Source organism: Caretta caretta, chromosome 2, assembly GCF_965140235.1.
Source record: "Caretta caretta isolate rCarCar2 chromosome 2, rCarCar1.hap1, whole genome shotgun sequence".
In the NCBI taxonomy this organism is placed as follows: Eukaryota; Metazoa; Chordata; order Testudines; family Cheloniidae; genus Caretta; species Caretta caretta.
Window position 1 is genome coordinate 180,343,677 of NC_134207.1, and position 24,999 is coordinate 180,368,675.

The following is a 24,999-nucleotide window of genomic DNA, read 5'->3' on the forward strand; positions in this document are numbered from 1 at the left end:
CCCCCTCATTCTTCTTTTCTGGAAACTAAACAATCCCAGTTCCCTCAGCCTCTCCTCAGAAGTCATGTGTTCCAGTCCCCTAATCATTTTTGTTGCCCTCCGCTGGACATTTTCCAATTTTTCCACATCCTTCTTGTAGTGTGGGGCCGAAAACTGGACACAGTACTCCAGATGAGGCCTCACCAATGTCGAATAGAGGGGAACGATCACGTCCCTCAATCTGCTAGCAATGCCTCTACGTATACATCCCAAAATGTCATTGGCCTTCTTGGCAACAAGGGCACACTGCTGACTCATATCCAGCTTCTTGTCCACTGTAACCCCTAGGTCCTTTTCTGCAGAACTGCTGCCTAGCCATTCAGTCCCTCAAAAAGTCAAAAAGTCTCACATCCCAGGTGGTTGTCAGGATTTAGCTGCAGACAGTGGAGGTGCTGATGTCATCTGGGTCCCTCTCTCTGGCCTAGTCTGGTCAGCACATGTCTCAGGATTAGGAAGAAGACAGCCCAATGGTGACTGGATTCCAGGAGACAGTGGTGGTGGAGCCATGATGGTAAAGCTTGCTCCTGCTGGTTCGCCCATCTCCCAGTCAGTAGCTGTTAATGGACAAATTCTTCTTCCTTTCCTCACAAAATCATCTTTTCTTTTAAGGGTGCCAAGAGGGAATGATGGACAGAACAGTTCACCCTCTCATTTTGTTCACCAATTAAGCCTAATTTCTGACACACCAATTTTGGTCCATTGATTTTTCGGTCCCATGTCTCTTTGTTTCCATGAACAGTTCACGCTCTCATTTTGTTCACCAATTAAGCCTAATTTCTGACACACCAATTTTGGTCCATTGATTTTTCGGTCCCATGTCTCTTTGTTTCTATGAGTTATACCAGTTGGCCTTTTTGTTTGAATTCATTCATTCTTTCTGTCTCCTGTTTGGACCTTTTCCCATCAACATTTTGGTGTTATAGGTTATTGTGACATTTTATGAATATTCACTCACTTTCACAGTTGAGCTCACAATTAGGGTAAATTTATAGGCTCATTTATCACAACAGGGCTAGGCAGATGATGGCCCTGAGACAGGATGAACAATCCTTCAGTTATTCCTCAAAATACTAGTTCTCCCATTCACTGTTCAATGAATAATGGGCATGAATTGTTTAAGACAGACAAACTACATGGTCCCAAATCAAAACTGCATAAAAATAAATTGGTTAGGTCCATCCTGTAGTTAATCCTAGCATACTGCTAGCAATTACCTCACAGCTATCCTTATTGAAACATATTTTAAAGCTACACATTAATTAAAATTAATATAATTTCCAAGGATTTAATGATCTTTTTTGACTCTCCATACAAAAAAGTGCCACCATACACTTTCAGTCTGATCGAATTTTATTTTAGATTAAGGGTAACAACGAAGAAGAAAACAAAAGGTAAGATCACTCTTCAGAGAGCACAGTGTGTGTACGTGTGTGGTCTCTGTAAAATGCTGCATTGAGTGTGCTTCCCAAAATGGCAGTTGACCCAGCAGATAGGCAGAAAATTGCCTGACCGACTCAAAAATGTCTGAATAGAAGATCATTTCAAATCATACCCTGTTTCTTTAAGCACAGCCCTGTATAGAGAGCAGGGGGAGCAGCATTGCCCCAAAGGGAGCCAGAGAGAGTTCCCAGTGTGTGCACAGGGTGTGTGTAGGATGGTGCAGTCTGCTCCCCTCAGTTCACCAACCCTGTACTGTGGGCCAGTGTGTGGATGTTGGGGTTGGGATTGTGGGGGTTTAGCTATCTTCTTCTACCCGCTTGGGACACAGAGATGAAAGTATCCCTGCAGTCCCCTGAGTGAAATACTGCATTTGTTAGCTGGCCTGCACGTGTGCTACGCAAGGGGAGGAGACCTACTGTGTACACATAGAAGGACTAGCTATAATCTCTTTCTTGTGTCTTCAAAGTCTTCAATGCAACCATCACCTCAGCTGCTTCTGCCCAAGCTGGGATGTCTGCTGTGTATGTGAAATCTTTGAAGTTAATGTGGCCTCGATCTGAAGCTGTTTTAAAATGAGAAACCGAAGGGAGGGAAGGAAAGTTTCTGTTCTACTTACAGCTATGTTTGGACTTAAATTTGACTGTAATATATCTAAAGCACCAGATTGTCTTTCCAAAGAGGCTTCAGATGTGGCTGTGTTAACATCAAAGGCTTTTGCACACTGCAGAACATCGTGACTTAGGGCTTGTTTACACTGGCGCTTTACAGCGCTGCAACTTTCTCCCTCAGGGGTGTGAAAAAACACACCTTCCCCCCCAAGCGCTGCAAGTTTCAGCACCGTAAAGCACCAGCGTAGCCACGCCCCCAGTGCTGGTAGCCACGCCCCCAGGGTAGCCACGCCCCCAGTGCTGGTAGCCACGCCCCTCGTGGAGGTGGGTTTTTTAAGAGCGCTGTGCCACGACTACACAAGCCACGTTAAAGTGCTGCTGTTGCCAGCGTAGACTAGCTCTTAGGCTGAAACTGAAAAGCTGACAGCTTGAGTGAAGCTTAAGTTGCTAAAAAATATTTTACAATCTCTCCTGTTGCTTTTGTATTCCTCATTTGGATTAGATTTACATGGCGGGAGGAGTCATTTAAAAAGTCAGATATATTTGTGCAAATTATATTTTTACAAAACTAACTACAGCATATACACACCTCCAAAGTTGTTTAAAACAATTACACAAGCTAGTTGGGGTGTGTGTTGGGTGTGTGTATAGCATGTTAAAGTATCCCTTTATTGTGTGATATTTACACCTATTCATAGATTCCAAGCCCAGAAAGGACTATCTGTGATAAGCTAGTCTGACCTCCTGCATAACACATGCCAGAGTACTTCTCCGAAATAATTCCTCGAGCATATCTTTTAGAAAAACATCCAATTTTGATTTAAAAATTGTCAGTGAGGGTGAATCTACCATGATCCTTGGTAAATTGTTCCAATGGTTAATTACCCTCACTGTTAAAAATTTACACCCTATGTCCATTCTGAATTTATCTCGCTTCAATTTCCTGACATTTGGATTGTGCTGAAGAGCCTATTATTAAATATTTATTCCACATGTGGATACTTAGACTGTGATCAAGTCACCCAGTAACCTTCTCTTTGTTAAATAGAGAAGCTCTTTGAGTCTATCACTATCAGGCCTGTTTTCTAATACTTTAGTCATTTTCGTGGCTCTTCTCTGAACCCTCTCCAATTAGCACCTTGAATTGTTGGCACCAGAACTGGACATTGTATTCCAGCAGTGCCACCAGTGTCACACCAGTGCCAAAAATAGAAGTAAAGTAACCTCTCTATCCCTACTCAAGATTCCCCTGTTTATGCATCCCAAAATGCATTAGCTCTTATGGTCACAGCATCACATTGGGAGCTCATATTCAGCTGATTATCCACCACAACCCCTAAGTCTTTCTCTGAGTCATTACTTTCTCTATTAGCTTTCTTCCCGTCCTCTGGAACTTCCCCAGTGCTGCAAGACTTATTGAAAAACACCATTAATGATTCAGCCAGCTCTATTAAAACTCTTGCATCCAAGTTATCTGGACTTACTGATTTTAAAATGTCTAACTTTAGCAGCTTCTGTTGAACATCCCACAGAGATGCGAGTGGGATTGAAAGAGTGCTATCACCATCTGATGAGACTGTCTGTTTTTTCTCCAAATATAGAACAGAAATATTTTATGAACACTTCTGCTATTTCTGCATTATTATTGATAATTCTACCATTTCCATCTAGTAATGGACCAATACCATTGTCAGGAGTCTTTTTATTTCTCATATATTTAAAAAAGTCATTCTTGTTGTCCTTAGCTCTGCTGGCCATAGATTTCTCCTTGTGTCCCTTATCAATTTTCTACAATTCCTAATTTCTGATTTATATTCATTACTATCAACTTCCCCTTTCTTCCATTTGAGATATAAATAGATAGATAGAAGTTGCCCCGAAAGCCACAATCCCACATTTGAGAACGATATAAATAGATGCCTTCACTTCCCCTCTATACCAGATTGTTGTGTTTTTTTAACCAGCACAGCCTTCTTCATCAAATGTGAGATTGTGGCTTTTGGGGCATCTAATAAAGTGTTCTTAAATAATTCCCAATTATCCAGTTATCTTCCTCCTACCCAATTTGGCTCATAATTGTTTTCAGATTTGTGAAATTAGTCCTATTAAAGCATCAAGTATATATATTACTGATCTGAACTTTATTCTGCTTGGACATTGTAAATGTAACCAAGTCATGATAACTTGTACCTAAGCTACCATTAAGTTTTAGTTCTGTGATCAGTTTTTCTTTGACTGTTAGGACAGATCTAATAAAGCATTCCCCTGTGTTGGCTGCAACACTTTTGGAGTTAGGAAATTGTCATCTATAATCAGAAATTACAAGGATGTTTTCGTTCTGGCAGTTCCCTTTTTGTCTACTTAGTTCTCCTTAAATAAGTTATAACCATTGATTTTAACATTCCAATAGTGCGAATCATCCCACCAGGTTTCAGTAATAACAATTAGATTGAATTATGCTCATAAATAAACTATTCCAATTTCTCTCGTTTGTAACCCAGGCTCCTAGCATTGATGTATAGTCAATTCAAGAATTTCTTGAATATCAGATACTGATGGTAGCTGGCCACTCAATATGCACCCAAGACATGTGGTTAACTTCTAATCATGTGTTGTTGCCTGAGCAAATCTGCTTCCTTCCACCTAATCCCTGCCACCGGGGGCATGTTGAGTCCTAAACACAGCAGAACTGGTGCATTGGTACAGTATTGGGAGTTAGGATGCAGGGAGCCCACACAGGAGGTCTGAGTCTTCTTGCATGCTGCAGAGCACAGCACCATGGGAGCTAAATTAGAGAGTGGGGTTAAAGTGGGGTGAGACTGGTGGATCTGTGACTGTGATTGCCATGCTGACCAATATTGTTTCTTTGTACTCCCCCATCTGTCTGTCTGTCCATCTGTTGTATCTTGTTTTATACTTAGATTGTAAACTCTTTGGTGCAGTGACTGTTTTTATGTTCTGTGTTTATACAGTGCCTAACACAAGGGGGATCCTAGTCCATGACTAGGGCTCCTAGGTACTATAGTATTGAACATAATAATAGTAATCCTCCATGGCCTGAGGAAAAGATGCTGTTCAAGCTGTTCATGCGTACACCCTACAAACCTCCTTAGCCCACAGCCTAGTTACTCAGGCTGTGCACTGACAAAAGAATTTTTAGCCCTTCATACTTATAGTCCATTTGAACATATGGTAGGTCATACTAGCCACATGTGCATTAAATTAATGCCCCATTTACATTATGTGAGCATTTCTTTGACATAAGCATGTACCAGTAAGTGCTACTTTGTTCTGGGATATTAGGATTACTCTGTATCCTCCACATTTGGTTTGTCACCAATGAAGGTCATGTATTGTAAAAAGGATTTACCTTGGAGCATAATTTTCTACAGGCGGTAAACATGGCCCTGCCTGGGGTTTTCTAAGTAGGAATCCCATTAAAAACCAATGGATGTACTATGTACACATCCAGCTCCTTAAATTATCCTCCTTTTTAGCCTGAGCCTGCATCCCTTGCTCACCCAAAACTCCCATTGAGCATTCAGGAACAAGATTTATGTTCAATGAACACTTCCACAATTCCTGGTAAGTATCATTGTCACTTTTTCTGTTCTCTTGCAAGATGCAGATGGTTTATAAAACGTTGACTTTATTAAAGTGAAGAATCCCAGTAAATGACCATTTTCCCCCAGGAAATTGTTCATCCCCTTTAATTATGTGACAAACATTACACAAGCAGGTGGAAAATATGTGAGCTATATGAACTAATGCACTGTTCTCTTTTCCTAGAAAAACACAGCCGGTTTTTCAAGTATATGTGCACTTCCCCTTCTGGTCAAGCTGTGTGAGAAGATTAAATAGTATGTATGATATTTCCAGTCCTTAATAAGAGAAATTGTAATATCTGGGGCACTTGTTCCTTTTTATAAATAAAAAAAAAAAAACTTCAGATTTAAAAGGGCTTTGTACTCCTCCTAAAGATGACAACATTGTTTTCCATCAGAAACATTCTTTAGAAAGTACAGCAGTTAAGGTACATTTTGCTCCTAGAAGAAGATGCTGGAAATGAATTTGAATATTTTTAATATTGAAAACAAAAGTATAATGACAGTGGTGATAGGAGGACATGTAGGCCCTGTCCCAAACTGGGGGTAACTTGGCGTCTTCCCACCCAGAGATTCCATGTCTGCAAGCCAGGTTATCATCTAGTACCACTTTTCCTCTCAGATTTCCTGTCTCCAAGAGACTTGTCAATATTGGTCACTCACCCAGTTATTGTGCTTCCTGTCCCACTGGAGAGAAACATGCTCTCCTTTGATCACAGCAAGTAGCATCTGTATAATTCTAAAAGGCACAAGATAAGAAGTGCACAGGGGAAATGCTCAATTACACATATATTAAAGCTCGCGTCTCAATAAAGGAATGTAGGACTGGGCATCAAATGGGCTACTGTTTTCAGAGAGCATCTGTTGGAGCAGAGAATTTATGGGTTGGAGGAGGAACACATGAAGCATATCTAGTAAGGGATAGGAACACATGAAGCATTTTTAGAATGACCCTATTTCCCAGCCCAATTAGTTCAGTAAAATTCCACTCTCGTGAGTGAACCTCAAATATCAATAGTAGGAGTTGGGGTAATCTGTGCAGAAAATTTCTAGAGAGTCTGTAAAATCCATTAAGTCAAGGCTAGAAGTATTATGAGCAGGGAGACTAAAAGATTTAGCTCCGTGAGTCAGATAGTGGTAGTGGGAGCCAAAATGTACATACATACACACTATAAAATATAGGCCAGATCAACGATGTTCAATTCCCTCCCCCGCAATATGTGGCAGAATATGTTTTCCTCTTCAAACTTGTTCTGGATCTGTGCCATTTCCTTTCAACTAACACTAGTCACAGAGACTGAACTAGCCTAAAGCAGGCAGTACTTTCAAAGCACTGAGTGCACAAAGAACCAGGGTGACAAGTACAAATACAAATGTGCATAACATATCTCCATTGGTTCTCAGTGCCTGATGCTAATGTAATTCGAAACCACCTAGCCCAGGAGCACCAGCTTAGTTTATTTACCCTGATTCAGCAGCTCTCATGTGTCCAAGAGGTTGGAAACTCTTTGAAGGTCATATGCTTAGCCTCCCAAGGAGAGGATTCTTAGCATGTCATTCCAAGAACACTACCTGCTAAGCAATACATGAGAGTGCTTGTTTCACCACTGAAGACAGATGCTGATCTGCTTTCCCTAGCCAAGGACAGATGTCATAATGTGTGGAAGAACTACAGGATCCATGGGGTTCAGTATGCTGTCACTTTACATAATTCAGAAAGTATTAGGCTAATTTTACTAGAGATTTGATTTGATATTTTATTTTAGGAATTTAGTGCTAGATTCTGCTGTTATGCAGGTGTAACTCCATTGAACGGAGAACAGAGTGACTGAAATCAATACTCTGAAATGCAGATCCTTGTGCTTGAACATGGAGTGAGAAATTAATAATATATTAACAAAGAGCGTGTATATTTTCATCTCTGTATTGTATTTTCGTTTCTGAAAAAAAGTATTGTGGTGTTTTTTACAGTGTCATAAAAAATAAGTTACCTTATGAAGACTTTGATGGAGATAAATTTAGTGATTTCCCAGTAAGTAAAGCTTCTCTTTTGGTGGGATAATCCCCTATTGACAAGAATCTCTCTGAAGTTCCTGCTAGCTTCTACAAAACTTTTTTCTTTCATGGGAGAGCACAGGAGTCGAGTGAGAGCAGCTTTTATTATAGAAGGTAATATTCTTTTGGGGGAAAGGGAAAGAAATCACTCATTTATGCCATTTTTGGAGATAGCTGCATTGTCTGCAGAAGCAAACTGCTCTGCCACTGAGTAGTATGTTTATTGAATTAATAGATGGTGAAGCAAAGCCATTTAAAAAAATTAAAATTGGCAGCTTGTCTTATTTCTGCATCAAAATTAGCACAGTGTCATGTATTAAAGCTTAGTGTTGGGAATTTGGAATAAAACCCATTTACTAGGCTTTATTCCTGCACCTTGAGTTACACTGTCATTTTAGATATTTGAAATTAAAAAAGAAAGAATAACAAGAACATCCTATTTGTGCCTCTCCTCTTTTAGACATTGAGGGGATATCACTGGAGAGGCAGAGACTGCAATGAACGAAAAGCATTAGTGTACCCTGGTAGACGGTAATTCTGTTAATTATTTTTAGATACTCATGTTAAAAATAAATATGTTACAATGTTTGGTCAAATCTTTAAAGTGTATGCATTATTATTATTATTATTATTTATTATTTATTTTATTACTATTATCATCATGATCATCTATTAATTTGTATTCTGATAGAGCCTAGATGACCCAATCAAGATGAGACATAATGGTGGTAGGTGCTGTACAGACACACAGAGCTTAAGTCTAAATAGGAAAGACAGACAGAGGATGAGAGGGGAGGGCAAAGAGAAGCACAGAAAGGTGAACTGATCTTAATCTGTGTTATATAGCAAGTAGGTGGCAGAGCCAGGAATAGATCCCAGTTTCTTGAGTCCTAATCTAGTAGGCTACACTGCTTCTCATCACTTCCTCCCAGACTTCACTGGTGGTTGCAGGTGCTCTGCACCACTGCAGAGTAGGCCCTTTTGACCCTTTTTGATCTTCAAAGCTAGCTCCTATTTACTCATTATTCCCTAGAAGCTGAATATACTTATATGCTGGTACAGAAAGTATTACAGAAGAGCAATGGAAACTACATACAGTAGGGCATATTAATACCTTGATGCAAGGAGGAAACACATACACACGCTGTGCCATGTTCTGCCCTCAGATGCACATGCAGGGTTCCCGCTGAAATGGGCCTCCTGAAGCAGAAGCAGAAATCGGCCTACTGAAAGAAGAAATGGTCCAATATCATGTGTATTTGGGAGTCATATACAACCCTCTATCCACATGTGCAGCTCCTACTGAAGTGGGTGGAAATTCCACATATAGATGACTGGTTAGATACAGGGCCAGATTCCAGTCTCACTAACATTGCCATAAATTCAGTGTAAGTGATATTTTATCCTATATTAGGTAAATAACTCCCAGTAGCATCAGTGGGACTTATATGCACATGCTGAGTGGAGAACTATGTGCCTCTGACAAAGGCCCTCTCTGCCCCTTACTTTACCCCATGCTACAAAATCATTTAAAAAAAGGTTTCTGCTCACATGATTGTGCCACCAAGCATCAACAGGGCATAGTTCAGAACTATTTTTAAAACCTTGTAGTAGCCAAGTCCTGAATAGTTTAAAAATACAGGCTTAGCAGAATTATGTTCCACTCACACTGAGCAGCACAACTGTGTTAGCAGAAACAATCTTCTAAAACCACAGTGAACACAGGAGAAACTTTAGATAGGGCCACAATGTAAAGTGAGCATGAGCCAGTTGTACTACATGATGGGCCTGATCCAAAGCTTGCTGAAGTCAAAGCCCTCAATGATATTTGATGAGATCTGAAATAGTGGTGAACTAGGAGGGAAAAGGGTAGGTAGAGACTGCAAACACTTGTGCTATGTCTACACTGGAGCTGGAGGGGTAATTTTCAGCTCAGGTAGACTTGTCATATCTCTGGGCAAGATAGCCACACTAAAATAGCAGTGTAGTGACCGTGTCCATGGGCATCAGAATGGGCTAGCCACTCCAAATATGTACCTACAGTTTCAGATGGGATTGTACTTGGGGCAGCTAAAAGCACTGGAATAAATTGCCTAGAGAGGTTGTGAAATCGCCATCGTTGAAGATTTTTAAGAGCAGGTTAGACAAACACCTGTTAAGAATGCTCTAGATAATACTTCGTAATCCTGTCATGAGTGCAGGGGACTGGACTAGACCTCTCGAGGTCCCTTTCAGTTCTTTGATCTTGGTGCCCATGCAGCTGGAGCTACGCAGCTATTTTTACCATTGTACTGTGGGTATCGCTACCCAAGCTGGAAATGCCCCCTCCAGCTCCATGGTAGACGTACCCTGGGTTAGAATTACTCAGCACTTTGCAGAATTGGGCTCTAAATCACCAATGTATTTTGGGGGGAATGTCACTTCTCTTAAATTCTGAAAAGAAAAACTTATATACAAGTTGAAATTTCTAATTATTTCCTTTAAAATGCTGACTGTTTGATGACCTCCAAGAAGCACATGGTCTGACATTATGCTCTTATAGAATATGGACCAAGGAGGCTGGTTTCCTTGAAAAGCACAAAGCATTTTACCGTTAACCTTATTTTATTATTTTTTTAATGCCATATCTCTTTTTGTAATTCTATATTAGCCCAGATAACTGGGATGTGGAAAGAGATTCTAACTGTAACGGTATATGGGTAAGTAAATGATGTTAAATCTTGAAATTTCTTCCTGATTCCGCCTCCTTTCTCTTCTTCTTCCCTTCCATCCATCCATCCCGCTATTTTACAATTAGTCTGTAAGTGTTTAGACTATTTTCATTTGCATACCAGATTGTGATATCGGAAGTAATACCACTGAAGTCACTGGGTCTACTTGCAGAATATCCTTGTGAATAAAGGACACCACTGTGGGTGGGTGGGTGTAGAGAGACATCCAGAACATTCTGAAACATGACCCTTAGACAGGAAACCTCACCATACTTCAGGTTTGTAACAATAAAACCCAAATATGCAAGTGTTTCCCAGTCTGGTGTTTTGTTTTGAGGTGTTGTGGGGGTGGTTGTTTTGCCAAAGTTTGAGGCACCTTATGAAGGTCTGTGAGTGCAATGTCCAAAAGAGAATTCACGGAAGTTATAATAGTGCTTCCACAGGCTTAGCTGGAGACCATTGGGAAATTAAATTATCTACTGGCGAATATGGAAAAAATATCACTTTTATTCGTGCTGCATTTGCAAGAGACATCAAATCCAGTGTAAATCAAAACAGCATGACATTTGCGATCTCTCAAACATTATGCTATTTTAATTTACATTGGATTTAAACCAAACCCCAGTGACATAGCAAGAACTTTAAACTTCCTTATGATCTCTATTTAAAAAAAAGGGAATTCCCAGACAAAAAAACTTAGTTATAAGAGAGTTAAGGTCATAAATAAACATCCACGGAATTAAAAAACAACGTTATTATGATGTGAAGTTCTGAAAAGCCAATAATCCAAATGATAGTCTTATTATTTGATTTGTGCTGTCACTTTCCAGGTATCAAATAGACTTCTCTTCCCTTTTCTCCTCTAACAGGGTGCAGATCCAAAAGATGGAATTCCGTATGAGAAAAAATTCTGTAAAGGTAAATCATTAAATGTAATACATGGCTAATGCAATATTTATGTTACATATGTTTTTATACAAATAGTCATGGTCATTGTAAATCCAGAGAAAAGATGACAGATTTCACAGCTTCTTTATAATGACAAAAATGGCAAATTCACTCTTTGCTTTAATGTGAGGAGAAAACTCAAAGGGCATGTGCTGTTATAATATCAATATAAATTTAGAAAAATGATTTAAAAAGTGACTTTAGAGTTGAAAGATACCCAGCTGAGAGAATTGGAATTTGATTTTTTTATTCATAGACCAGGTACAGCGAAGGCAGCAGCAGAAGAGACCTCTTCATCCTGCCAATGTGCCTCAAGCTGAACTTGTAGGGACTCCCTCTAGGAGTGAGAGGACAGTTTAGTTTCTATGCACATCCAGTCCATCACTCTGTTGGAAATGCCAATAATGGTGCCAGTTGTAGTGATGATATTTTTCCTGGTATGGCTATCTATTCACTAGGAAATGGACTGACATTAACAACTCAGGCCATAGATAGATAGATAGATATAGATACACCAGTATTATAATATGCTAATATTAAGAAACCATAATAACAACTTTCAAACCTACATTGACTCACACTAAATTAGTGACTTAAAGGTGAAAAGCTCCTCTGCAAAGCCCTTTGTCATTTTAGATGGAAAGTACCACCCGAGTGCTAAGTAACATCAATTATTAAAAAGCCAGATTATTCCAATGAAATTACCTTGAGAGCCCCTGACTCACAGATCTACTCTTAATATGAGTCATTACCAATTCCCTGAGTATTCTGATTTCCCTAAATGTTTGATTTTAAGTATTTTTAATAAATATTCCATAGGTAGAAAAAATGAATGTTAGCTTCACAGCAGAGCCTGTGTTAAAATAACAATGTGAATAAAATCTTAAGGGATTCTTTCTCATTAAGCAAGAAGTTCTCTCTCTTATTCATACAGCATGCCTACTTGTTTTTCTTAGATTGTTGGCACATCTGTTTAGGCAGGCTTTTGGTGCAGATGGAGTGAAAATCTCCCATTCTAGGATCTGAAATGAACACATTTCAAACACAAATACTGGCCAATGCCCTACTTCCATTTTACACACTGAATCTACCAGTGCCATGTCTTTTTTATCTTAATCTTGTTGTTTTTATACGGAGATTCGAGGCCAAGGGCATTTTAAAACTATTAATGAAATGTACTTATTAGATGCAGAGTCCAAGGGGATCATTCTGTTGGGAGATTCAGCTGGAGCTCATTTTCACATCCCTCCTGAATGGATGACAGCAACACAGATGTCTCTGGTAAGGAATTCTGTTCTGATCCTTGAAGCAGCGCCAGCCTCGGATTGATATTTGCCTTCTCTCCTATTATACAGGGTGCCAAAAGAGAACAGGTGCAAAATGCCCTTTGTTTTGGAAATCCATCACATTTTTGGAGGAAATCTCCATTGGAATGAATTCTGGAGAGACTTAGGAAGAGGAAACATCCCAATCTATGCCAAAACACTGCCAAGGGGTTCTTTAAAAAAAAAACAAAAAACAAAAACCCACCAAATTTATAAGATAACGATAAAGGGGAAAATTCTTTGCTGCCATGACTTCTTTGACATGAGTGGAGTTAGGTCAGCAAAGAATTTGGCCCCAAAGTTCCACTATTGCACGGGAGATAGAACCCAGGACGTTTGGCTTTATAAACGCAAGCCTTGAACAAAAGGAGAATGTCGTTTTGCTATCAGTGGGCCCAGTTTTGGAATCCTTTCCTACATTACAAACTATTTACATAAGCAGACTCAATGAAGTCAGTGGGACTCATTACACTAGTCTTAAAGGAAAGAGATTGTCCAGGGTACTCTATCAGTAGCATAATGATGGCTCTTCATTTGCTTCATATCTCAGCATGAGCTTCATGATTTTCAAATGGAAAAAAAGCCTGAATGTAAATTATGCTAAGGATGCAGATATTGCAGTGCCATTCACTGAGGTGGAATAAAAAGGCAAGGGGAGTAAGTCACTTTAAAAATTTCCACTTGTTGGTGAAGGGGAATCCTCCAAGATGCCCCATTCCTCCTCTTTATTCTTCCCCGAACAGGGTCCCTTGTGTTGTACAGACTTGACCCTCTACTTGAGAAGAGCTGTATATTAATCCCTCTGGAGTATATCGGCACTGCACTTGGGTCAGTAGCAGAGGGATTGCTCAGAAGTGACACAAGTTAGCCAAAGAGACTGAATTTTTCTGTAGCTTGCTAAACTCACACTGGCCCCAGAGGAAGAGGAACATGGAAAATGTGCCATTTTTAAAGAAAATATTCAGTCCCAATAATTGCCGCATTACTGGAGGCATGCAAATTTCTATCAGAATTGTATGCATTTTTCATCGTTCATCTGCAAAGCCAAACTGATTTAAATTTTCTAGATTAGCAGTTGTTTTTCTTCATTCGTAGTTTGAGAGATGATTATAGGAATGACATTGATGACAGAGCTGATGATGGAACATAACAAATTAGTGGTAATGATAATTGAGATAATCTTGTCTCATAAATATAGTGATAATAGTGATGACGACGACGACGACGACGACGACAATAACAATACAATAACAAAATGATGCATTCAAGCTACAGTTTTAGACTGTCAGCATTTCTATTACAAATCACTGATGTTCAGACTTCAGAACTTTTCTAGAAACAATTTCTCTAGGTTGAAACTTGGCCCCATAACCTTTCATACTCTTATTTTCTGTACGAAATGCAACAAAAATTGGTTTACAGCATCTGTTTTAAGATGTGTCAGGCTTACCCAGTTTCTTGTTAGCATAGGTTTAACCCTAGCATAGTTCAGATTAATCCAATACCTTCTTCTGATTTAAAAAACTACTTGTTGGAGGATTGGATGCAGGGGTGGATTAAAGCTAGCTGAGCCTCAGAGGCACTAAAATTGTGGGGCTTCCTCAAAATTTCAGTCTTTCCTAGAGAGACGTTCCAGCCACCTCATTCCTGAAACAGACATTCCCCCCACCCCCCTGTCTCTTACCAGCCCGGATGACGCAATCCCTATCAGGCTCTTCCTCTTAGTCTTCCCAAGCCCTGAAAGATTCATTAACTTTCTTCCTACTCAAGTAGTGCAGTCCCATCCAGTCCAGCCCATCACGGACTGACTGGTTCTTGCCTTGTGCCCAGGCAAAGCAGGTCTGCTCCCACCAGAATCAAACGGATTCCCTTGTACCTTCTGTTTCATCCCTGTCAGTCTCTCCCTCTCTCTGATGCCAGTGGCGTGCCCTTCCCCTCGTTTCTCAGACAGTTGCCAGCCAGTCTACACTCTTCCTAGCTCAGTAACATGCCTCAGTTGCCCAGGTACGACCAGTGTCCCCACAATTCCCTGTCTCTCCGCTCATTTGCTAGTCATGACTTGAGGGTCTGAAGGGAGGGGCCTGCTGCATCCATAGTGGGTGGCGTCATATGTACCTGCTAATATGGCTGCATGTCCTACCTCTTCTTAGTTAGGAGGCACTCTGCCTGCTGCTTTCCCTTCCTCCCCTATTCCCTTGGGTCACAAAGTGGCCTCTGTGAATGATTTGTATTAGGGAGCTGAATGCCTCTTGTTCTCATGCCCTCCGCTGGTGCTAATGTTAGTCTCCTGGGAGCAGGCAGCAGCTGGCAGCAACCCACTGTGAGGTGCACCTCGTACTGTTGTTGTCGTGCTCTAGTCTGACCCAGTATTGCTTTCTGATTTTGGCTGGGCATTGGCCTTCGCTGAGTACTGGGCTTACAACTCAATGATTCACACTTAAATCCTCCCCTGACTAGATGGGTCAGGGGGTTGATAACGGGATATAGAAGCTTTCACTTCTAAATCAGTGGTTTGAATATAGTCCAGCTGGGCTGGGATTGAATGTTGTTACTGTCTGATAGCTGTTCAGTGGCCAGTATATGAAATGAACTGATCTTCTCAATGCAGCTCCTGGTAGACAAAAACCCCCAGCAGAACCCCCATTGACAGGCTCATAAGAGAGCTCCAGGACAGAATGCACATGGAGATTGTGCTGTCCTTTTATTTCTAGAAGTGGTGTCTCTCGGTCAGGTTTAAGGCGCATCAACAGGAGAGTGGTGACAAATAGAAGACTTTGTGTTTGTCCAGCTGACACCTTTCATGAGCACTATATTCATTTGCCATATTATCTTTTTAAAAGGAGAACGTATGTGATCATTGAATGGTGGAATTTGAAAGAAATTCTTGTGTAAAAATATAAAACCTCAGACGCAGACACCATGCGTAATGCGTAGGGATAGAACCTAAGACCTTCAACAGACAAAACGTGGGAGCAGCCCCATTAGCTGGCAGTGTGAGCCGGTCACTAGACCATGACTTCTTCATATGCTATCCCTTGTTTTTAGGCTTGTGTGTCCTTTTGTTGGTACCAGTATCCAGGCTCTCCAATCAAACTTTTAAAAGTTTGAACATGCTGATTTGTACACATAGAACTTGATTCTCTGTTGCCCTGCACCTCATGCAGTTATTTATGCCAGTGCAAAATGAGTGTAAAATTCTACCATTCTGCCTTGGTATGATTTTATACTCACTTTCCCTCATGTTGCACAGGTATAATGGCTCCATGAGACTCAGGATAACAGAATCAAATTATTTTTTACTGTGCACTACGCAAACTCTCCTACCAACCTGTGAAAATAGGACAGTTAAACATTAATGTAGAATTATATGGAGCATGGAGTGCTAAAAGTAGTTAAACATCTTTGCTCAAACAGTTGCAATAATTACATTTGATTTGATTTGTAGTTCATCATGGGAATGAACATTGTAGTCTAGTGGTCTGAGCACAGGATTGAGAGCAGTGAATCCCTGAGGGCTAATCCTGTCTCTGACACTGATTCTCTTATTCTCATCTAATTTCTGTGTCTCACTGTTTCCATCTGTAAAATGGGGGTAACAACAATTTTCCTACCTTGCAAGGGGGTTGTGAATATTAATTGTTTCTTAAGCACTTTGAAGATATATAGTGCTAAATATTATTGTTAAATATACTTCATGTACATGTTTAAATACAATTCTAGTTGAATATGAATTTGTACAGGAAAATTGTTAATTTTTCTTTCATTTAAAGATACTAGTTTTTGGTTAGGCAGAGAGTGTAGATGAAAGCCAAAGAGCAACGTCTCTTATCACTTGACCACTTCGTTTGTGAAAAGATTTACTACACTGCATGTGAGTTTTTTCTGACAACATAAATGAGTGGTTAAATTGGGGTGAATTTTGGTGCATGGGAAAAGGAAAGGCTATTAGCATTATCTTGAGCCAATGCCAGTGAGTTCAAGTAGTGCACATCTTTACTTACTGGGCTTTGTTGGCCTGCTTAAAATTTAACTTAAAAGTTCTCTGCTCTTCCAATTCTAAGCCTTTCTAGAGCAGGAATTGCTAATCACAAATGTGGTTTTGGGTTGTGAACACAGAGAGAGTAGGGTAGTCACATCCAAAATCATCCTTAATTGAAGCTACAGCAAGAACATGAATTTAGGCCTCCAGTGGGGAAAAGATTAGTGCATTAACCTACTGCACCACTTAGCTCCCCATGTCACATAGCTACTGTTAATTTATTACAATACACTTTGCTTTGATTCCTCCAACCCTCCTGTGAATAAATACTTGGATAAGTGAGTTACTGACCAGTTTTTCCCAGCATTCATTGCCTCCCAAAATGACTCAAAGATGAAAGTTCAAAAAGGAAATGTTTTTTCTGGAGTATTTAAATCTTGTGGAGAGTAGGAAATGAATATGCTGCCTTTTCAGATTTATTAAAGGGTGAAGTTTACAGTCTACAGCAATTCCATGCACCCTTCAGTTCATCAGCACCACACTGCGGGAGACTATTAACTGCTGTTTGAAAGCGAATTAGATTAGGCAAGAATTTTCCAGGAGAGACTTTGGGAGTTTAGTAAAGAGACTCTGAGGAATGTCTTTTGTGATTTGTTATGCTGGCTGTTCCTGCTCTGCCATGCAGTGGAAGTCAGGTTGAACCAGGGGAGGATTATAGAATAAGTGATCAATTTCCTTACTTAAGAAGTCTCAGGTTATCATTTTGGATAATTTAGCAATCATCAGTATAAATGAGACCCAGACTTTCAAATGTGGGTGATTAAATTTAGTTAGATAAATCTATATTTAGGCACTTACAGAAGAGATCTGATTTTTTTATTCAGAGGTGTTGAGCATCCACAGCCTCACCAAGTTCCATGCAAACGGCGGGTTACTCCACGCCTCTGATAAATCATCCCATGGATGTCTAAATATGGATTTTAGATACCTACAATCAGGCATCCCATGTTCAAAATTTTGGCCCAGTAAAATGAAAGTCAGGACAGACACTTACACTCTCTGGCCCATATCATGCCTTTCCACAGGAAAATTCCCAGAACTGAGTGCAGGTGGCAAAAAATCTGTAGGGATTTCACTGTATTATGTGGTAGGAAGGGATAGTGGTTTGAAAACTACAAGCAGATGGGAGTATGACCTCTTCTGCTCCAGTCCTCAGATGACCAAATGTCCACAGGTGTGACGTTGTCTCATTAAAATATAATCATGCAAAGCATTATTGCTACCACTGCTATATAATTGCAGCAAATCTTACACAAAATATAATCCATGGCCAGAAAAGGTTAAGCAGCTTGCAGGCTGGATGACCTAGAGCCAACCTTTAAAGTCATGTTAGAAAGGTATGCAAATGGTAATTAGGGCCATTCATGGTTGATAGGCTAGAACTTTAAAATGCAAACCTATATTGTTAGAAATTAGAAGTGATACTAATTGTGTGCATCATAAATGCTAGCCATGTAAACCAGTGGTTCTCAAAGCTGGTCCTCCGCTTGTTCAGGGAAAGCCCCGGCGCACCAGACTGGTTTGTTTACCTGCCGCGTCTGCAGGTTCAGCCAAACGCAGCTCCCACTGGCCACGGTTCGCCGCTCCAGGCCAATGGGGGCCGCGGGAAGTGGGGCGGGCCAAGGGACGTGCTGGCCTCCCTTCCCGCAGCCCCCATTGGCTTGGAGCTGCGAACCGTGGCCAGTGGGAACTGCAATCGGCCGAACCTGCGGACGCAGCAGGTAAACAAACCAGTCGAGCGCGCCAGGGGCTTTCCCTGAACAAGCGGCTGACCGGCTTTGAGAACCACTGATGTAAACAAACAGTTCCTGTTTGTCATTATAGCTACTAATTCAGAGATCAAAAGGGAATATTAACATTTAGATTAATCTTGCGTGAAATAATGTTATTGTCTGTATGTCTCTTTAAAGTTTGTGATAAACTGCCAAATGGATAAATTGCCCTATGTTAATTTGTGTAACTAATTACTGGTGGTGTTCAGGAAACAGAAGATTACATCAAAAGCCTGTTGTTTACCCAGGACTCTGTGGTCAAGTGGAGGCTAGAAAATTGTGTAAAAGACAGTTGGGTCCCGATCCTGATATCTTAGATTTGCTTAAGCTTCATCAGGGGAAGCTTAAGCCACAAGATGAGATCCCAGTTAAACTGGTACAGCCTGAATATGATATTGGACAATGGGCTATAACCTAGGAACTAAATTCTAAAGGAACTCTTTGCAGCTACAAAGCTCACCATCTCTGCAATGAATCTGAACCTCAAGAATTGAACTCATGTCTGTATGTATATTAATCTTTTAACCATACTGTCTCCCTTTTCTTTCTTAATAAATTTTAGTTTAGATAGTAAGAATTGGCTGTAGCGTGTATTTGGGTAAGATCTGGAATATTCATTAACCTGGGAGGTCATGCGGTCCGATCCTTTGGGATTGGTAGAACCTCTTCTTTTATATGATGAAATAAGATTTTCAGAAATCTTCATCATATTTGACTTGGGTACCTGGATGAAGACCTGAGGCTGGCTTTCTTCAGTGAAACTGTGTTGTTGGCTTCTGGGCAACCAGTGAGGTAATAAAAAAAGCTGTTTTATGGTGGCTTGGTAAATCTAAGTCTTGGAATATCCACCAGCTTTTGGGGGGATTGTCTGCCCCATTCTTTGCAGTTCACCTTAACTGAGTAACCTCAGCTGGCCCTAGGGTGCCCAGATGTCCCGATTTTATAGGGACAGTCCTGATTTGGGGGGCTTTTTCTTATATAGGCACCTATTACCCCCCACCCCATCCTGATTTTTTACACTTGCTGTCTGGTCACCCTAGCTGGCCCCCACTGGGGTCCTGGTCACAACAGGTAAAACCTGTCTATCCTGAGACAGTCACGGAACATTAAGGCTTCCACTATTCTCTCTTGGTCCATTGACCTAAAACCCCCTCACCAAATGCCTGCTCTGAGGGATTTGAATACAAGGAGCAACAATATACAAGAATTGGTGCTGAGAGTATTAGTGAGTAAGTCTTCATGTGTTTTGCAGCAGATGAGTGGCTCTGTGCCTTATCAGTAGGGCCCCACCAAATTCACGACCATGAAAAACGCATCACAGACCATGAAATCTGGTTTTCCCCCATGAAATTTGGTCTTTTGTGTGCTTTTACTCTTTACTATACAGATTTCATGGGGGAGACCAGTGTTTTTCAAACTGGGGGGCCTGACCCAAAAGGGAGTTGCAGGGGGTCACAAGGTTATTTTAGGGGGTCCTGGTATCGCTACCCTTATTTCTGCATTGCCTTCAGAGCTGGGCGGCCGGAGAGCAGCGGCTGTTGGCCAGGCACCCAGCTCTGAAGGCAGCTCCCCGCCAGCAGCAGTGCAGAAGTAAGGGTGGCAGTACCATCCCATGCCATCCTTACTTCTACATGAAGGCAGAGCCGCTACTTTCTAGCTGCCCAGCTCCGAAGGCAGCGCCACCACCAGAAACAGTGCAGAAGTAGAGGTAGCAGTACCGCAATCCCCACCTACAATAACCTTGCGACCCCCCCACAACTCCTTTTCGAGTCAGGACCCCTACAATTACAACACCATGAAATTTCAGATTGAAATAGCTGAAATCATGAAATTTATAATTTTTTAAATCCTATGACTGTGAAATTGACCAGAATGGACTGTGAATTTGGTAGGGCCCTAATTATCAGTCCAGACACACCACCCTTAAATCACCAGAGCCTCAAACATACAGAGATCACATGGAAGATCTTTGACAGGGCAAGGAAGGTTGATACAACTCAGGTTCAGCTTCACTCCCATCAGTGGGTCTAGGGTCTAGCATATTTTGTGCTGTATTAATTCCCCCCCTCCCCTCCGCATAGAAACATTCAGCATGGGTGATCTGTCTCTTTGACATTGAAATACAAAGTTTATCGCACAGAGATATGTCTTTATAGGGGTTAACCAAAGTGGAAAAATACTGTAGATTTTTTTATGTGGAGGGCTTTTCTGAACAACTCATGTTTAAAAAAAGACTCTCGTGTCTAGCAAAGGATATTGCCCTCCGGCTGCTCTGGCCATCTGCTTAGAATTGACTTACAAAATGTAGCACTTTCCTATTATAATGTGTCTAGGATAGGAGATTACCTCTAAATCTCATTTGAAAGGTGATTCTTTTGAAGGTAAAGGCTCTATACCGTCCTGTTCTGAAATGCTGGTGACACTTCTTCTAGGAAGTTGAATTTTAGATAAATGTTCCTGAACTCAGTAGGTTTTGATTTCATGCTGTAGCAAGAGCAAAATAAATCCTTAATCTAGCTGTGATGCAATAAATATCTGTTTACCCAAGAGCAGAGTGGTTCTGGTCTTTAAATGAAATAGTTGGTTCATATTCATGTCTCATCTCCCTTCAAGCAAGAAATATTTTCCTCACTTTTTAGATGCATAGCTCATGAAGAAAGCATAGTCTGAAAACTGTGCACTACAGGCTTGCTCCTGCACCACTGAAGTTAATGGGAATCTGGCCATTTCAATGGGAGCTGGATCAGGCGCTGTGATTGCTGAAATTCAATATTTCGGTACAGAACCATCCATGCTTTAGCTTCAATCTCATCTCCTGCAAAGTTCATGCTATTTTCTGTTAGCAAACATTTTGGTCCTCAGGATACTGTTTTATTGAGAAATTGGATTTTTATTTTGCTAATTTTAAACGTGCAGTGTTGCAAATTAGGAATGTTAAAGAAGTAAAGAAAGAGGGTCTGCAGTTTTAATAATTACTTATTTATGCTGTTAGAAAAGAAACACAGCCTGAGATTTTCAAAGCTGCCATGGGGACTTGGACACCTAGTTCCCATTAAAATGAAGGAAGCAATTCCCATTAAATTGAATGGGAACTGTGTATCCCAGACCAAATCCCTTAAGTGGCTTTGGAAATCTCAGTCATCATGTTTAGTATGTTAAATGGTTTTGTAGCTGGGGGAACTTTTCATAGGCTCAGATGAGGATTAGGTGCCCAACTCCCTTTTGTAAAATATTCCCCTACAGTGAGGGGAAGGTTCTTTGGTTCAGGCTCACTTGATTTCAGCATAGCTTCATAGCTGTACACACAATTACCCATTGTTTTGACTGCCCTATATGGTAGAATTGTGACTCTTCAAGCTAGCACATGATTTCCAAACCAGGCGAGGCTATAGTCTAGTATGCTCGTCTAAGACATCGCCAGAAAATGATTCCTAGGCTAGAATACTGCTTCATAACTAGACTTAGCTGGAATAACATTTGATGCTAGAATACAGTTTCAAAACTAGGTTGGAACATCCTTCTCATAATTTTCTGCTAAAGACTGGTTCCTAGGGTGCAACATCATTTCCAAACCAGGATAGTCTAGAATATGGTGTTTAAACTAGGCCATGCTTGGATACCATTCTAATGTAGAACTCAGCTAGGGCTCCCTTCTAGACTGGGACATGTTTGCATGGTAGGTTAAGCTAGAATTATCTTTTTAGGTTACAACATGCTTTCTAAATGACATCCCTGTAGAGCTTGAGGGCCAGATTTTTTAAGGCATTTAGGCACCTAAAGATGCAGATAGGCCCTAGGCACTTTTGAAAATCCTGCTAGGCACCAGTCTGCATCTTCCCATGCTTAAATATCTTTAAAAGTCTGGCCTTAAGTACTTTGATGGATCAAAAAGAAAAGGAGTACTTGTGGCACCTTAGAGACTAACCACCTTAGAGACTGATGGATCAGGGTCTCTGCTAAACTGGAATACAGTTTTAGGTTGGAACATAGTTCTAAGCTAATACATGGTTTCCAAGTCAGTTTCAACATGGCTAGGTGCTGGCTATACTATATTTAACCTAAATTAGCCTGAGAACCAGTTTAAAATCATACTATAAAACTTGTTCCCTGACAACAGTTCCCAGCGCCCCAAGTGTTGGCAGGTCCTAAAGAAAGAAGTGGCTTTAGATGCTTTTGTTTTAAAATACATTTCATCATCTTTTTTAAGCCTTACATGTGTATTCTGTAATTGATAAGGGATCTTAAACATTATTTTATATTTACTGATTTTATTTTAAACTTTTCACTTCCTCTCTTATAATAAACATATTTTGGGCCAAAATTTCAAAAGTGACCAGCCAAATTGTGTGCTTAAACTCCTTCTCTTGTGCAGAGTACTTGTGCATCTTCAGTAAGTGCCTCTTGCACACACAAATATAGAATTGGAAGCAGACAGATTTGAAAATTGTCCCCAGTGTTTTTCTTAAGAGTGAGATGAAGGGTTATCAAGCCAGAACTGTTTTCACCTTGGTAGCTAAAGCAGATTTACTGTAAGTAGGTCAAATATGATGTGACTTGCAGTCTCCCCTTCCCCCATCCCCGCCTCTAAGAATCAAAACCTGTAAGGATTGCAGCATTTAGCTCTTCTATTGTTCATTGTTCACCTCTGGAAAGAATGATCCACATGCTGGTTGTGTATAGTTGTGGGGGTTTTTAGAAAAACACAATTGCTTAAAAAGAAAATGAAGTCAATAAATTAAATGCATTACAGCAGCATGTAGGTTTCCTTACTTTATGCTTTGACCTTCCTTTGTTTATAAACAGTTTTTCATCAACAGTTTTTCAGCATGAGCACAAAGGACTTGTGCATTTGTCTCTGAAAGTGTACCTCAGATTGCTAAAAGCTGAACATTTACTCTGTCTTCTCACAAGGATGAGATGGGGTGATTTCTCCAGGCTATTTTTCTTCCTTTTTGTGATTTTTTTAACGCTTTCACAAATCGAAATGGAAAAGAATAGAGTGCCATTTATTGAATGTACAATAGAGCTTTCATCCCCATAGTGTCTTTCATAGAAACTGTATTCTAAAACGTATTACAGAGATAAATAAGAGCAGAGGCTAGGAAAACATAAAGGCTGTATCTGTTTTCATGAAAGTTCTTACTAGCAGCTCTTCCTGCTCCCCGCTCTCCTTCCATTCATGTGCCCTCCCCTGACTCCCTTCCCCATCCCTGGATTCTCCCCTGTAGCAGAGGGATCCCCAGTCACATCTGTCTTGCCATGGGGATGATTCCTTCCAAACTCTGTGAATAAAAAAAATAAAAATAAAAATGTCTGTGGTAAAACCTGGAGGAGATTGACTGAGGCCCAGGAAACCCAGATTCACTTTGTGAAGTTTCTAAAACGGCATGTGTTTGCACCCTACCCTTCCCACAGATCCTAGGGATCAGGGAGAAAAGAAGGCTTCAGCCCTGAGGTACATGATCCCTTAGGTAGTTATGCCTGGCATCCCATCTCCCCCATAGCATGGGCCCTTAGGAACCTTGCAGCCATTGGCTCCTTTGCCCACAGACAAAGGGTCCATGAGATGGGTGCAGAAGTTAATGCTGCAAGCCGATATCTACCATTCCAGTGGTGCTGTAAGTATTGTATAGGCTGTAGTTTGTGAAGCACTGTGGGGTCCTTCAGAATCACAGTTGATATTACAATGTATGCATTTAAAATGTTTCTACTAGTCTGAAAGCGTTTATTGGTTCTACTCTTATTCTCCATGTTAGGGATAGGAAATATCTCCGAAATAAGTAGCAACTTTTTAAGTGTAACCACTATATAAACGTACGGTATTATCCCTAATTGGCTGATGCTCCAAACTGAGAATGTTGGTTTGATTCTGTGGGTGGGATTTTATTTGGGAAAGCAAAACCATCTTAATTGCTTTTAAATTTCCTTTCAGAAATCATTTTCTGATCTCCCAGTGGCTCTTACCAATGAGCTTGACTGGCCCCATTTCTCAGGGACCACTGGATTTCTGAACTCCACAATTGGGTAAGTTCATAGAAGGACTAAGCCAAGTTTCAGCAAGCCTTGATGGAGAAAAAAGAAAAGAAAAGAAAGACAGGGGAGGAGAAACCAAGCAAAGATGATGGGAGAAAAATCCAATGTTTGAATGGAAAAATAAAAGTGCTGGCATGCTCTGCCTCTGCTCTTCCTAAAATCATGCTTGTCTCAAAGATTTTCCCCCACACTCTCTCTCCTCTCAAACATTTTCACTAATGTGTGGGCTCCCAGACCTGCCTCACCTACTCCTTCAACTTTGCTTGCCCTCTGTGCAGTCTCTAGAGATGGTCAACATAATTTATTTGGGAAAAAAAAAGATTAAATTTTCCTTTTTTCAAAACCAGAAACTTTAACATAAAGCTCTTGGTATACTGCCCATCCCCAAAATTTAATTCCAAAAATTTTAAATGTGGATTTGTTT

The 24,999-nt window shown here is 40.5% G+C and overlaps 1 protein-coding gene across 3 annotated transcripts in view; it reads left to right on the forward strand.

The window, feature by feature from the left end:
• The window catches only part of AOAH (acyloxyacyl hydrolase), a 117,382-nt gene that overhangs the window by 47,374 nt on the left and 45,009 nt on the right, over nucleotides 1-24,999 (forward strand). For all 3 annotated transcript variants that reach the window (XM_048839204.2, XM_048839205.2, XM_075125621.1), the window contains exons 7-13: nucleotides 5,877-5,947; nucleotides 7,664-7,724; nucleotides 8,208-8,278; nucleotides 10,398-10,446; nucleotides 11,328-11,376; nucleotides 12,593-12,687; nucleotides 24,475-24,566. In XM_048839204.2, coding sequence (XP_048695161.2) covers nucleotides 5,877-5,947; nucleotides 7,664-7,724; nucleotides 8,208-8,278; nucleotides 10,398-10,446; nucleotides 11,328-11,376; nucleotides 12,593-12,687; nucleotides 24,475-24,566 — 488 coding nt within the window. The remainder of the gene's footprint in view (nucleotides 1-5,876; nucleotides 5,948-7,663; nucleotides 7,725-8,207; nucleotides 8,279-10,397; nucleotides 10,447-11,327; nucleotides 11,377-12,592; nucleotides 12,688-24,474; nucleotides 24,567-24,999) is intronic.